Consider the following 14,429-nt stretch of genomic DNA (forward strand, 5'->3'; position numbering starts at 1 on the left):
CTTTTGCTTTTTGTTCACAGACCGTAAATATTTTTGTGTTTTGTTACATTGATGAAAATTAACCTTTTTAAAAGTAAAAAAAATATTAAAATGATTTACAAAATATAGCAAAATCCATCAAATTTAATTTCAATTAAATTAACAACTCCCTTGTGTAAGGGAGTTATTTAAGGAAATGTGGGATGTTTTTCCACGTATCTCAAGATCTCTCCACCTTCTTCTTCTTCTGTATGAGGGGAAAAGGGGCGGATGATACATAAAAATGTACGACGACACTTCTGAAAAACCTAAGGAGCTCTTTGTAAACTCTCTGTGAAAGAAAAAATATTCTCTCTTTTTCCCAAAAAATCTTTTTGGTTCCCACAAACCAATTAAACCTCAATTATTCAAAGGATAGAGAGGTTTTCAAGTAGCGGTGGTCTTAACTTTTAGCGTTTAGTAGATATAGAGTCGACAACAAAGTAAGTCCCAATTTCTCTATATTTCCAATTTTTTTAAAGCATGCTTAGCTTTTAGGTTACAGTAATTTAGTTTTTGTAATTTTTTCAATGTATTGGTTTTTCTAAATCCCATTTAAATTTGAGTATAGTGGCTATGTAAATTACTTCCACTGTAAAAAGGGCTTTTATCTCTTCACACTTTCTCCATTTTAATTTGAGTATAGGAAGTAAAATTTTGGCTAAAAGTAATATAGAAATTGACGTTTGAATAAATCCGCGGAAAGAATTAAGTGATAAAATATTTTTATTGTTAGTATAAGTTTTGCGATTAAAAAGTTAATTCGTGAGGAAGTTTTAAGAAAGAAGAATTTACAGTAGAACCTATAAGTCTAAACACTCTCAAAACGAAGTCTCCGTAAGTTTTTTACTAAAACAACTAGACGTTTGAGTAGTCTTCATGATAAGAACCAAGAGTTTTGCGGTCAAGAAGTATGCAAGGAAGCCTTTTAAGTTTAAATTCACAATAAGTGTACTAAGAGAGTAAAATTTAGTTAGTTCACGAGGAAGATTTCTTGTAAAAATATAACCACACGATAAGGTAACTCGCAAAAAGTGTTAAGTGGTTAAAGTTATTTGCGGTATAGGGTTAGACGAGAAGTAAGGTTTGACTAAGAAAATGTAAAATCTGATTTGACAAGAGTTAACGTGTAAGATTAAGAAAATGTCTCTTCTCTCTCCACAAGAAGAAGGAAGAGGATGATTTTTGTTAAAGTGTGGTGAGTGGTTTTCTTCTTAAATTTGTTTTGGTTCCGCTTTACTATTTTGAAAGATGATTTCAAATGAGAAAGTGTTTCAAAAAGATATTTCTATGAAAAGTTTGTATTCTAGCATTATAAAAATCATGTGAAACCTTGATTAGATGATTACGATTTTCATGCTATGAAATGGTTTTGAAGCCATTAGTTGATTCCTTGAGATTATGCTAGTTTTTATATGCACATAAAGAGTTAAGTCCACCATGGGGTGTACCACATGGTGATAAGAAGCTGACTTATGAGTTGAAAGGAGCGTATAAAGCTTAGCGACCTGAGCAACAAAGATGAATCTGTATGTTCTTGGATATTGTTGATATAGTAGTCAAACGCGAGGTAGTGAGACCAAGCGTAGAGAGCGATTTGGGATCCTTGGCGAAAGGAATGAATGTTAACTAATGTGTGTTTATGTGAAACTGTTATGTTATGAATATGTTTGTTAAGCATAAAGAAATGTTTGTGCGAGATGAAATGATTTGATGTTATTTATGTGAAATGATGTTTATGAAAAGGTATCGCGAAAATGATTTCATAAAACCTCACTGTCTTTTAGACATTCTTTCAAAAATTCATCTTCCAGGATCAGACATTTAGGCCAAGTAGAGAAGAATGTTGAAGGATTTGTGGTGAGATGACTCCAAACGTTTTAGAAATAGTTAAGCATTGGTTGTTTGGTAAAAGTGTTGTAATTATGTATCAAACGTCTGCTATTAATAAACGTTTTGGTAGGTACTTATTATACTTGGTGTTTAGGTTGACCACCGTTGCGTTTTGAGTTTTGTTGATAGTATAAAAGGAGTTATGATAATATTTTGCGGTAAGAAAAATTTAAAGTTGTAACAAACTCACATCCTATTCCTACTACTTTGGCATTTTCGTCGCAGTACGGTTTGAGGTGTGACATACTTCACGTCGATGACACTTCACGTCGATTGTAGGTAGTAGGTGGTAGGTGGTGGTACTTCACTGTTTAGACGAGATTTGAACACTTCGCATCAATGACACTTCAAATTAAGGAGTTGATGGGATTTGATAAAAAAAATGCACGGACAGGAACATATCCAAAATGGATTTGATCAAAGTAAATCATAGAAAGACAAAAATTTTGACCTTAGGAGTAGACGGTGACAGAATCTGAATCGATGTTGTTATCGATGGGAGTCGTGCAGATCTGAATTACAAATGAACCTGAACCAATGTTGTGCCCGATTGACGTTGTTTGGTCGGAGTTGTGCAGATCTGAGCGTAGTTGACGGTGGGAGTCGTACAAATTTGAGGGGGCAGTGGTGGCTAGGTCGAGGCTTTGATACAATGTAATTTTACAATATTTTATTCATATTTCAGCTTGTATATTACAATGGCTAAAGGTATCATTAAATACACAAAATAATACAAATAAATCAGGAAAGTTACAAATAATAATAGTGGTCCAATATTATAATTAAGAGCTTACAAATAATAATAATGGTGCCAACATGAGCTTAACTTAACTAACATTTGTATGTTTCCGAAAACAAAAGGTCTCATGTTTAAATCCTCCCACCACAAGTTGTACTTAAAAAGTCCTTTCCAAAATAATAATAATAATAGTCCAATAGTCCAAAGAGCACATATTTATATAGATATTATTATTATAAGTATATGTAAATTTCAAATATATATGAGCATGTGCACACATGTCACAAACTATGTACATTATATATCTCAATTTCAAAACAAAGCAAGAAATAATTAAGGTAACGTTGGTTGAGCTGAAATGTAATCAAGATTATTAAAAATTAGAGGATAAAAAAGGATTCCATTCAAAACTACTCATTACTTACTTAAAAAGTACATTTTCTTTAAAAATAATAATAATAATATTGACTACCTAATTTCATAACCATTTTGAAACTAGCATGAGCAAATATATACATTAAAATTTCTAATAATGATTGAGAAGTAAAGTGAGTGTTAGAATGAACACTAAAATCTATCCTACCAAAATAATTGAAAGAATGGATTGAAACCGAACCGAAAATTAAATTATGGATGAAGTGTTAGTTTGGTTTAGTTTAGTTTAAAGTTATGATAAATAAAAAGTTGGGGGGTTCACTGGGTATTATTTTAGTCTTTAGACATTTCTTTAATATTATTCATTAAACCCTTGTGGAATTTTATAGTATATTAATTAATTACATATATTTTGACTTAATTGATGTGATGTGACAATAGGAAACAGCTTACCTACCAAATCCAAAACATAGGGACAAAATGTGTGTTTTGATCATTCAAATATTTGAAAACTTATGAAGAAGTTACTTTTTATTGGCTTCATACGCAGGACTATCAAACTTAACAAGAAAAGATTTCAAAAATGCCTCCAAAAAACAACTACTTGATTATTCATCATCAAAACTTTGTAAAACCAACTCTTATAAAGAAGAAAAGATAAAAAAAAAAAAAGAACTTGCTCCACAACTACAAGGCTTTGTAAACTCAAATGCTTCTATAAATGGAGAGAGAGATCAAGTTTTTGCTCTTTTTCCTTATCATGATTTATCCTACTAAGATCTTTCTTTATGTTTCTCTCCCAATTCAACAAATTTTCTTCATCTTGATGATATCTATTGCTTGGACAAACCCCACCACAAAAAACCATGTTTTCATACAACAATTGTTGGTTATTAGGGAAACAATGAAGATTAGCTCCATGAGTAGCAATATAAACAGGATGTGGCAATAGCCCTGGATGATGTTGCTGCTGGCTAGCTGCAAAAACCAACGATGTCGGTGCCGGGAACGGTGATGGTGGTGACACCGAGTAATCGCAGATTCGCTTGGCTTTCCTTGCGGCAGTCCTCTCTTTCTTATGAGCATTTTGATGGCCTCCTAAAGCTTGGGAGCTTTGAAACTTTCTTGAACAGAACAAACAGGGGAAAACTCTTGATGGGGCTTCTTCCATTTCAACTACTTTTTCAACAATATTGTTGTCGTTGGTTTCAATTTCAACTACTTTTGAAAGGCTTTCTTCATATTCCATAATGGAATACAATTTAAAAAAAGAAAAAGAAAAAGAGGTTATAATTTTTCTTTTTCTTGTGTAGAGAGGAGAGATGAGGAAAATAGAAGTTAAGAAGAATAAAGGGAATTGGGAAGTTTTTGTTGAGTTATAAGAAGGGTGCAGCAAGAGAGAGCTAGAGAAGAAGAGATTTAAGTTATGGGAAGCTGACTTTTTTGTTAAACAAAAAAAAAAAAAAAAAAGAGTTCAGAAGGTAAATTCTAAAGAGAGAGTTGGAAAATGTGCAAAGAAGTGCTTTTCCTTTGTTGCAAAATAATATAATTAAATGAAGTGCTTTGGTGGCAAAGATGAATGCATGGGCTTGGGAACAGAAGAGATAAGAGAGAGAGGCAGAGATTCCATTTCCCAATCCCTCCATTGCCTCTCTGTCTCTCTTTTGATTCCAAATTTAGCTCTTTTGATAAGGAAAAAAAAAAAAAGATGGGATTTTGAAGATAAAGTTATGTAACATATATTTATATATATAAATGTATCAGTTAGATTTGGCAAAAGAGAGAAAGAAGTCAGATTTGTTTGTTTTTAGTCAGTGGCTCAAAACACTCAACTTGACTCTGCAAAAGAGTAAGTTGTTTTGTGTGTACGTTCGTGGTATTAAGCCAGCTTTTTTGGCTACGGCTGCCTCTTTTAGTTTGGTCATACTAAGCTTACAACTCTCAAGTTCGAACCTTAGTAAATATTTTTACTTGTTTTGGTGGAAAGCTCCAATTCTCGATTATTATTTTTTTAAAAAACAATTGTGAACATGCAAATGGCTGATTTTGATGTGAAGTGTTTTCTCTATAAATGGTTATGGGAGTGAAAAAAAAGAAGGGGGAGGCAGTGGGATGTAAGTAAATGGGTTGTGTTCCCCACCGCCAATCTGATACAACTTTGTCACTTTTCTCCCATTCCTTGCATGCTCATATTTTGCAGATGTCAACCTCCCATATCATCCCTCCAATAGGGCATAACTTTTTTTCTTTTCTTTTCTTTTCTTTTTTCCCTTCTTTCTCCTATCTTCTTCTTACACGTGTTGTTCTCTTTCTCTTTCTCCCTCTTCAATTCAATATTATAAAATTCAACAACTAAACAAAACATTTCAACCCTAAACAATCCATCCTTCATTCACTAAACACAACACAAGATTTGAAGTTCTTGAATTTAAATAGTTTTGTTTCTCTTGTTTGTTGCTTTAGATGTTTTGTTTTTGTTGCTTTAGATGTTTTGTTTTTGTTGCTTTGCCACCATAACTTATTTAGATGTTTTGATAAGTATGTGACAAATAAGATCAAGCTCTAGACATTTAAGTTATATTATATTATAGATACAAAAATTAAGACATATTCAGAAGTCTAAAGATCTATAGATGTTTTAGATCGTTTAAAGATCTATTAGATAAAACAAAGAGTCACAACTTGATAGCAAAATTAAAAGTTTAACCTATGAAAATTTCTAAAACCTGTTACATACAATGAGCAAGAAGCTTATATTTCACCTGTGAAAATTTTGATTATAACTCAAATCTACGGACAAATACGACATTAGATTAGATATTCCAACCATACTTTTGATAGGGAACATATTTTATATAAAATTTATTCACCAAACACTTCAACAAAACCAAGGACACCCTATTTATTTTAATATTATTTTACTCCGAGCATTATTTTAGAAACGTCTCTGAGAAAATGCCAAAGTTAAAATGACAACCAATATGACAAAATGTCTGAAGAATTTTTCGTTTCTTTCTCAACGTATACCTATATCTTCTTAAACTTAAATTCCAATAGTGAATGCCTCTATCAAATCCATAAATTTATCCTTTGCATTTGCCTAGATAAAAGTGTACCATATCAAGTTCATCACATCACATGTGAAAGAGGAGGCCCTCTCAAGCTTTTGCAGCATAGAGTATCGACACGTAAACATTGTACTCAACGACCATAACACACCAACCAGTAAGGAATCATGAACCAGCTACATCACAAAGATGAAGCATTAACTTGATTCTTCTAGTCTTCAGGTTTTCTCAACACAACGTAACTCGGACCTCCGTTCGTCTTTTGAATCCTTGAAATTCTCCTAAGTATTTCTGCAAAAGCATTCTTGTCCTGCATTATGGGATAGTAAAAGGCATCAGATAATTATCATGGTCTATCAAGTTTCAGAATATTATCCTAAGTATTTCTGCAAAAGCATTCTTGTAAAGCGAATGATACAAGACCCGAAACTGCCAGCGCTCAACCAAAATGTGAAACTTGTTTCGATAACATGGGGTGCCATATTGGAAGTAAGAACAATTAATGTAAAAACATGCCATGAAGACATGACAAAAATACCTCCGGAGTTCGTAATCTTGCTTTGAATTTTGCAACAAGATCCTGTGTAGTTACAGGTGTTCTTTGCCGCAAGACAGCCCTAATTTCTTCCTCAGTAACAGGTCCAGAATGCGATGATGGTTCAGTTTTGACTGATGCTGGTGCACCTTTTGAGGCCGTACTTTTAGAAGTTGGCACACCTTCATCTGTAGCCTTTGATTCCTGAATATTCCAAAAATTGTTAGTATACAACAAAGAATTGCTTAGCTGCATTATTCTTCGGATACAAATGGAAGTGCTTTTTTGGAGCTTAAACCATGAGATGGCATGACATACCGTCTCTGTTTTCATTTTCTTTGGAGGTGCACTGGATGGTTTCACATCCTCACCATTTTTCCTTTTCCCCTTTGCCGTTTTTGCAGTAGAAGGGGTTCCCTTGGCAGATCCAGAAGGTGTTGGTTTTGAGGGACTGTTGGCTGCAGCTTCTTCTTTAACTGTATCCTTCTGCTTCGAAGGTAAGACGGGAGTGCCACCAGTATCCTCATCCACCTGAATGCATAAAAGGTATAAACCACTTATAGGATAAATTGTAGGCAGTATAACAATAAGCAAAGTTAAATATTGCAGCAATCATATCAGTTAGGATTCAGAGAAAATAACGTCATCATGGACACTTAACGGATCTTCTTTGTTTACAATAGAGCCTATCCTTTTCTTTTCCTCTTTAGGCATGCCCTGATGGAAAAACTGCTCGTCCCTATTGCTTTTGGTTGATAAAGCATCGAGGTCATTAAATCCTAAATATCGACTGCTATGGCTTGAACTCATTTCCTTTGGCCATTGATTATTATTTACATGACCCTCCTTAACCACTAAGCACTAGGCCACCCCAAGATGGTCGTTTGCTAATGACAGCCCTATCATTCTCCAAAGATTCTGACATATTTATATAGAAAAAATGCAATTGGAAACAGCATAATAAGCTCAGATAATGCTTCTTAAGAATGCATAAAAATACCACAACAAATGATCAAATGCACTTCATACGGATTCCAATCAAAAACCAGCTCGTAGGTCACTATAATTTAAATTTTTTGGATCATGCTGTCATTCAAGAAAAACGACAAGCGCCTCTTACATCGTCATCATCGTCATCATCCTCTCCATCTGAATCATTAAGACCCCCAGTACGTCTGAGCAATTTCTTCAACTCTTTCCCAGATTTGCTCAGCCCCCCTTCCCCTTCATTTTCTTCATCCTCATCTTCTTCATCCTGCAAAGAGTCCATAATTTACTGAACTAGTAAGCTTAGTCATATTAACAAGCCATTTATATCCAAGATGTGATATCTTTGACTTGAAAGGTTTAACTACATGAAAATAGAATAGAATATTAAAAAAAAATAAAAAGGGCTTTAGACAATTCAAGATGTCAACCAGAACTTGAGGGGCTGTTGAAGTTCAATGGAAAATGATATACTGTTCATTTAATCACATGTACATGTGCATGTGACTCAGATGGTCATTCATAATCTCCTCCACCTTCCCAATTTTCCATCACCCATCCTGCATTAGCTTGTCTTTTCATTCCATTTTTCTTAATCTTTTTCTTTGTATTTTTTACAAAAACATTCTAATATTTCATTTCTTACCACCCTTTCCGACACCTTTGAAGAAAAACATATACAGTTACTTCAACTGTTAAAATACAAACAATAGTTTCAATGGATGAAGTGATGTATCAATGGAAGTTTTTTCCTTTTCTTTTTTCACAAGGAAAAGACAACCTGCTTGATTTCTGGAGGTGCAGGAACTTCAGGGGCTAAATCCTCCCTTTCTTCACGATCTGGAGCAGTAGTTTCATCATCATCAGTAAAAATCTCTTCATGCTCCCAATCATCCCCTAGAAAGTTGGACAGACAGGTTAACATAGACGAACAATGCCTCAATGCCCATCATATGAATTAACAGCCAAATTTCACATGCATGGATACAAGAAAGTGTTTCCTTGCCAAACGCTATTAAAAAACCATGGTGATAATGTGAATCTTACTGGAGAACAAAAGCATTTGCTAATCTAATGCTGTCCCCATATCTAAACCACTCATTTGATGCATTTGGTTCTCATATGGTGGGACGGCAACAATCAACAGATGGCAAAGGACAGTTTATTGAGATGACAATGGCATAATAAAGCACTTGACCTAAACAAAATTTTCTTTTATTTAAACGGAAAAGATAACCTTTCTCAATATCATCATCATCCAAATCATGGTCACCACCCCTAGGACCTTCCTCATCATCATCATCACCACCGCCCTTTTTACTGAGTCCCAATCTGTTCTTCCTTGCTGCCTCTTCTTCTTCGTCTTCTTCTCCCCTATCCGAGACGTTGCCTTCATTCTCATCACCCGTAGTTTTTCTCCGTCCCCTACCACTTGTACCAACAGTTTCTTTGTCATCAAACTTCTCAACTTCACCAAATGCAGCAGGACCATTACTTGCAGCTTTCATCATCCATCTTTCATATCCATCTGCCGTTTTCTTTCGATTCTTCATTTTTTCTTCTGCCTCCTCCAATGTAAGTTGCTTATACTGTGCCACTTTATTGAAGTTGTACCTGAAAATTGAGGTCAGTCTTTCTACTACCACCATGCATGACAAAAATTTTCACATGGACAATATAGAAACATCCAAGAATAGGAAAGAATAATAAACATGTATGAAGAAGACTATGCCAAACAAATAAAGGGATATAACCCGATCCATGGCAGACTAACTCAAAGATAAACCATACCAAGAACCTGCAGGAATGGCAGTAAATTCCTTTCCCTGCAATACAAGCAAGTAGTATGTTGCTGACTGTGAACCCTCAAGATGACCTTGGAATTGAAATTGGCCTGTTTCATCTTCCAACAGCCAAGGTCTATTCTTGTACTTTTCCTATGTTAACATAATCAAAATTGATCAGGGTCAAGCAGAACAAGAGTAAAAATAACCATTAAAAAGGAAAGAAACAAACAAACAAAAAAAGAAAGAAAAGGTAAGCAATATGCCAGAAAACAACTAACTTGAAGAGAGAAACAAGAAAAGATAAATGCAACAAGATATTAACCAAATGCATCTCCAGGGTCAAAACTGAGAGCCTGAGTTATGGTTAACACAAGGTAATAATTAAATAGTGAACACAAAACAAGTAGTTATATAGCCCAACATCTGATATGCAATTTGGAACTTTTTTCTTAAAATATCGAATGTGCGTGTCCTCTTCTAATACGTGAAGGGGACACAATAAACCTTTTTAAAATAAAATAAAAAAACTCATCTAATCTAATAAAATAAAAAAACTCATCTAATCTTTCCCAACTCAAAACTAATCAGCATATTGCCCCAACCCAAAGCTAAAGTAAAAAATTTTAAAAAATAGAAAATAATCTTTTTTTGAAAAAAAATCATGTTATCATCAAATCCTCATCTTCACAACTAAGTCCTCACAAAACCAAACAAAAAATATTTAACAGTTCATTGAAGTTCTTCATTTATCTTAGTAGCTCTCCTTTTCTGACCTGTTCTATTGTGTTCGAAATGCTATTATTGTATTTCAGTATCTCTAATGCTACTTTTCGTATTGTATTCCAATGTTTGTATTGTATATTTGTATTTTGCACTATTTTCATTAATTTGACATTTATGTTTTTAGTACCTTTGAGTTAAATTTACCTATATTTTAAAATCTTAGAAAAAAGTATGCCCTCAGTATATTAATTTCCTAGTGTTTTAGAAATGGACGTATCGAAGTATTCATATTCATCTGTGCTTCATAGGTGTTCCCTATAAATTTTGTTGAAAGATAGCATCAATTACTTTTTCCCTAGCTACTCTTAACAGTTATAAGTTATAACTTCTAAAAAGGAAAATAGATATCAAAAGTCACCAATATCCAGGCTTCCAAAACAATAAACTATCCAAGACAAACTAAAGAAAGGAAGTAAAATTGAAGCGAACTAATTACCCGAAGGGCATCCGAAAGTTGGCGTCCTTGTAGACCTTCCTTGTAAAGAGACCATTTATTCTCAGCATTTCTCTTCTTCGAAAAGTTCGGAAGCCCACTCATGAACCTACCGATGAAGTAGTTCTTGTCGTTACTTGCACTTGCTCGAACATTGTATTCCTAAAATATAGTTCATCATGCACTCTCAGAAAGAGAAGGCAGACAGTACTCAATCCACGCTATTATGAAAATTCTTAAATCTGTCATAAATAAGAACGCCTAATCACATGAGTACAAATTTAAAACATTCAAATCATGACGCTCCTTAAGAACAACGAGGTAAAGTACGAACTCTTATTAAGCGAGTTACAGTAGCCCCACAATCATAACATTTGCCCTTGTTCTCCGCCATAGTTTTTCCACAAGTCAAACACAATGTCATATGCTTGCAATTGCTCCCATACAACTCCGTCGTGGATCCACATCCACTGCACGATTGCTTCAGGAGCAGATCGAACGACATCTCCCACCCCTTAATTCAGCCACAAATCTACAATACCCAAAAACAAAAACACAAATCACCACAGAATCCCATATTCTCATATCTATAAATGTTTGGGCATCTTGCTATTCTCACCAGACAACTGACTCTCCTACGTTTGGTTGCTAAGGCAGTCAGTAAGCAACAAGGACCCTCCACATATATTGTGTTAAACCCTAACGGGTGAGACCATCTAATTTGAAACTATTTGTAAGGATTTTGGTTCGCAAGCGCCGTTAAAAGCGATGAAGAGGAAGGCGTTCGCTGTCTAATCATGTGTCGTCGTCACAGATCCGGTGGTGGGTGAAGTTGTCTAGAACGATAGAGGTCGAGCGATGGACCGCGGTGGAGCAGGGGTGAGAGTGAGAAAGAGAGAGAGAAATCCAAAAGAAAGAGATATATATATTACCTCTGCTGCTGGCGACGGCCGGCTTAACGAGGGTGAAGCACGCAGAGGCGGCTGAGCAATAGGGCAGCAGAGAAGGTGGTGGCGACGTGGAGGTGAGAAAAGCTGAGATCAAGGGGAGAGAGCGTGAAGGGCCGATCTCTAGGGCTGCCTTGCTTTGCTTTTTCCTTTATTTTTTCTCCTTTTTCACTATATCGTATTTGTAACTTTTGGTAACCGAGGTTTGAATTTAAATGTCAATTTGATTTTTAACTTCGAGACGATGCTTCTTTGGGGATTTGAATGTAACCAAATCAATGGAACGAGTATTGAAATGAGCGAGGAATGGATGACATGATAGAAGAAAAAATTGTATATATCACCAACGCCCAACTCAAAATACCAAATGATACATTTTTAAAGCATAATGACTATTGATCTTCGGTTGCCTCATCACCACACAAGATCACCAAATTACCCCTCATGTTTGTCTTCATATCTTTTAGTGCAACCTAAAATGATAACTCTTCAAATTCAACCGCGTACTACATTTGACATCTATTAATCCATCAAACCCTAACCACAATTAAGTTCGTCGTTAAAAACCACAATTAAGATTACGACGTCAGAGATATCCCGACACTTAATCTTATGCGTCGGAAGACCCTATATATATTTTTCTTTAAATACCTTCTATTATTAAAATGGAAGGTATTATGTATACAGTCTTACCAAAAAAATTGAAATTAGTATTACTTTCAAAAAATTTATTTAAAGTTAAAAATTGCAAAAATTGAACTCGTCTTACCATTTTTATACGGTAAGTTCAAGCATAACCAAACAAAACAGGAACCAAAATGCAAATTCATCATAAGATTTTCATCATAAAATCATAAAATAAAAGAAGAAAGTTAAATGAAAAATAAACAAACAAATAAATCTACCCACCTTATTAGTCGTCGTGATTTGCCATAACGGTAGCAAATGTCCTCTATCTCTTCTTCTCATATATGTGAAGAAGGAGAAAAAAAGAAGAAAAGAAAAGAAAAAAGAAGAAAAGAAAAGAAAAAAAGAAGAAAAGAAGAAAAGAAGAAAAATAAAAGAGAAGGGAGAGAGACTACAAGGAAAAAAGAGAAGAAAAGACAGTCTTGGAATTTTAAAGGGAAACTCCCGAAGGCCATTCATAATCGCGTCGAGAAAAGTTTAAATTTTTTTAAAAAATTAATTTTTTAAACTTCTCTCGACATCGTTATGCATGGCGTTGGAAAAATTTTAAAGTTTTTTATTGCATTAACTTATGCCGACATCACCTTATGTCCCGTTGGGATTGTCAATCTTTTCTAATGGAGCTTCTACGATGTTGAGAGAAGTTTTTTCTCCCGACATCCGTGTTGTGCGTTGGAAAATACATATTTTCTTGGAGTGTAACATAATGATGAAATTGCTTTCCAGAGAGAAGCACTGAATCAAGAGAAAGAAAAGAAGAAGGAAGAAAAGGAAGGGATGGTGAGAAGAGAGAGATTAGAGAAAGAAGAAAAAGAGAAGAAGAATGGAATAAAATAGAAGAGGTGGTCCGCGGGGAGGAGCAAGAAGAAGAAGTACATGAAATAGGTGCCTCCTCACCAATTGTTAAAACTGAATTATTGATACGATGGCGAAGAAAACCCAGGAAAAGAAGGAGAAGGTAAAATTTGGGATCATGAAAATTAAAGTAGAAGTGCAAGGTGTTAAGGTCTTGGCGCAAGAGAAAAAAGGAAACCAAGTTAAGGGAGTGAGAAGTGCTCATCAGCAAGACGGATAAGGTAGCTCTATCTGCGGAGAAGAGCAAAGGAAAAGAAAAGACAACAGAAGAGCATTGCAAGGAGTTTGAGAGAGAAATAGATGAGTTAAGTTTTTTGGAGGATGAGGTTGTGGAGAAGCAACCACAGAAAAAGAGGGTGTTGGAAGGTCAAGACGCCAAGAGGTGAGTAAAGAAGGAAAAGAAGGCTCAACAAGAAGAGGAGAGCCAAGAAAGCAAAGAAGAAGACGCCCTTTCTGCAGAAGAATTGGACAAGCATTTCATGATTGAGAAGGGGACTCTTCCCATCTAAAGGCCAAATGCCTTCGTTCCTCGCATCACCCATTAAGACACTAGGATGGAAGAAGTTTTTCGAAGGGGTGACTGCGATTCACTAGTTCACGTGATTCACTAGTTCACTTCTTATTAATCTTGCATTTAGGCACTGTAATCATGGTAAAACAAGCGTGAAAGCTTATGTAAAATCTATTTCTAAGAAATTATGCATTTTCAATAAAAACTATGCGTTTTGATGTACTTCTTCCCTATTTTGGTCTCATCATTCTAATAAAATAAGCTATAATAACTTGTATTTCTACCGGTTATTAAGAACTTTAAGCAAAAAGAGGCGATGAAGGGTAAGGAAGATGAGGTTGGTGAGGATTACGTTTTTAAGTTCATTGTTCAATACGTATGTAACCCAATGAAAAAAGGATTTGAAGACATAATTCAATATCAGAGAGCAACCTACAGGAGACGCATTTGCGAAATCAAAAGCAAATAAGCAATTTGAAACTTAAGCTTGACGACACAAAAGTACACAACCAAGGTCAGATGGACCAACTCAAAACAAAGATGACTAAGCTCAAAACACATAATCAAAGAGCTCCAAACACAACTTCAAACCATCAGGGAGCAAAGTGAAACATTAATGGATTTGGTTGAGCAGATCGCCACATGGAATGACACCCCCTTTAGAGCTCTACTAAGATATCAACACTTATTGATGTGAAAAACCATTCCTATGTCGAGGTTAAAGACGTAGTAAGGCCCCTTACGCAACATGATATTGCGGTTTGCGCCACGAAAAACCATCCTCCATCGCTGTCGCAACCTTAAATTTTGG

The 14,429-nt window shown here is 35.0% G+C and overlaps 2 protein-coding genes across 6 annotated transcripts; both read right to left on the reverse strand.

The window, feature by feature from the left end:
- Positions 1-3,369: 3,369 nt before the first annotated feature.
- On the reverse strand, positions 3,370-4,389 carry LOC116402943 (protein LATE FLOWERING). The gene has a single exon (XM_031883458.1). It carries the CDS (start codon positions 4,272-4,274, stop codon positions 3,741-3,743), a length of 534 nt encoding a protein of 177 aa, XP_031739318.1. The 5' UTR covers positions 4,275-4,389; the 3' UTR covers positions 3,370-3,740.
- Positions 4,390-5,902: 1,513 nt separating this feature from the next.
- LOC101207693 (transcription initiation factor IIF subunit alpha) lies at positions 5,903-11,932 on the reverse strand. 5 transcript variants are annotated; one of them, XM_011653337.2, is made up of 11 exons: positions 11,551-11,858; positions 11,238-11,454; positions 10,953-11,150; positions 10,622-10,780; positions 9,407-9,552; positions 8,853-9,229; positions 8,397-8,512; positions 7,749-7,883; positions 6,947-7,159; positions 6,632-6,832; positions 5,903-6,403 (listed from the first exon to the last, which is right to left on the reverse strand). In XM_011653337.2, exons 3-11 carry the CDS (start codon positions 11,121-11,123, stop codon positions 6,305-6,307), a joined length of 1,617 nt encoding a protein of 538 aa, XP_011651639.1. In that variant the 5' UTR covers positions 11,124-11,150; positions 11,238-11,454; positions 11,551-11,858; the 3' UTR covers positions 5,903-6,304. The 5 variants fall into 5 exon arrangements, with proteins under 5 accessions (XP_011651639.1, XP_004152016.1, XP_031738319.1 ...); XM_004151968.3 differs by lacking the exon at positions 11,238-11,454 and having other exon boundaries at positions 11,551-11,932; XM_031882457.1 differs by lacking the exon at positions 5,903-6,403 and adding an exon at positions 6,442-6,497 and having other exon boundaries at positions 6,631-6,832; positions 11,238-11,860.
- Positions 11,933-14,429: the final 2,497 nt, after the last annotated feature.

The sequence above is a fragment of the Cucumis sativus genome, chromosome 3 (genome assembly GCF_000004075.3).
Source record: "Cucumis sativus cultivar 9930 chromosome 3, Cucumber_9930_V3, whole genome shotgun sequence".
In the NCBI taxonomy this organism is placed as follows: Eukaryota; Viridiplantae; Streptophyta; class Magnoliopsida; order Cucurbitales; family Cucurbitaceae; genus Cucumis; species Cucumis sativus.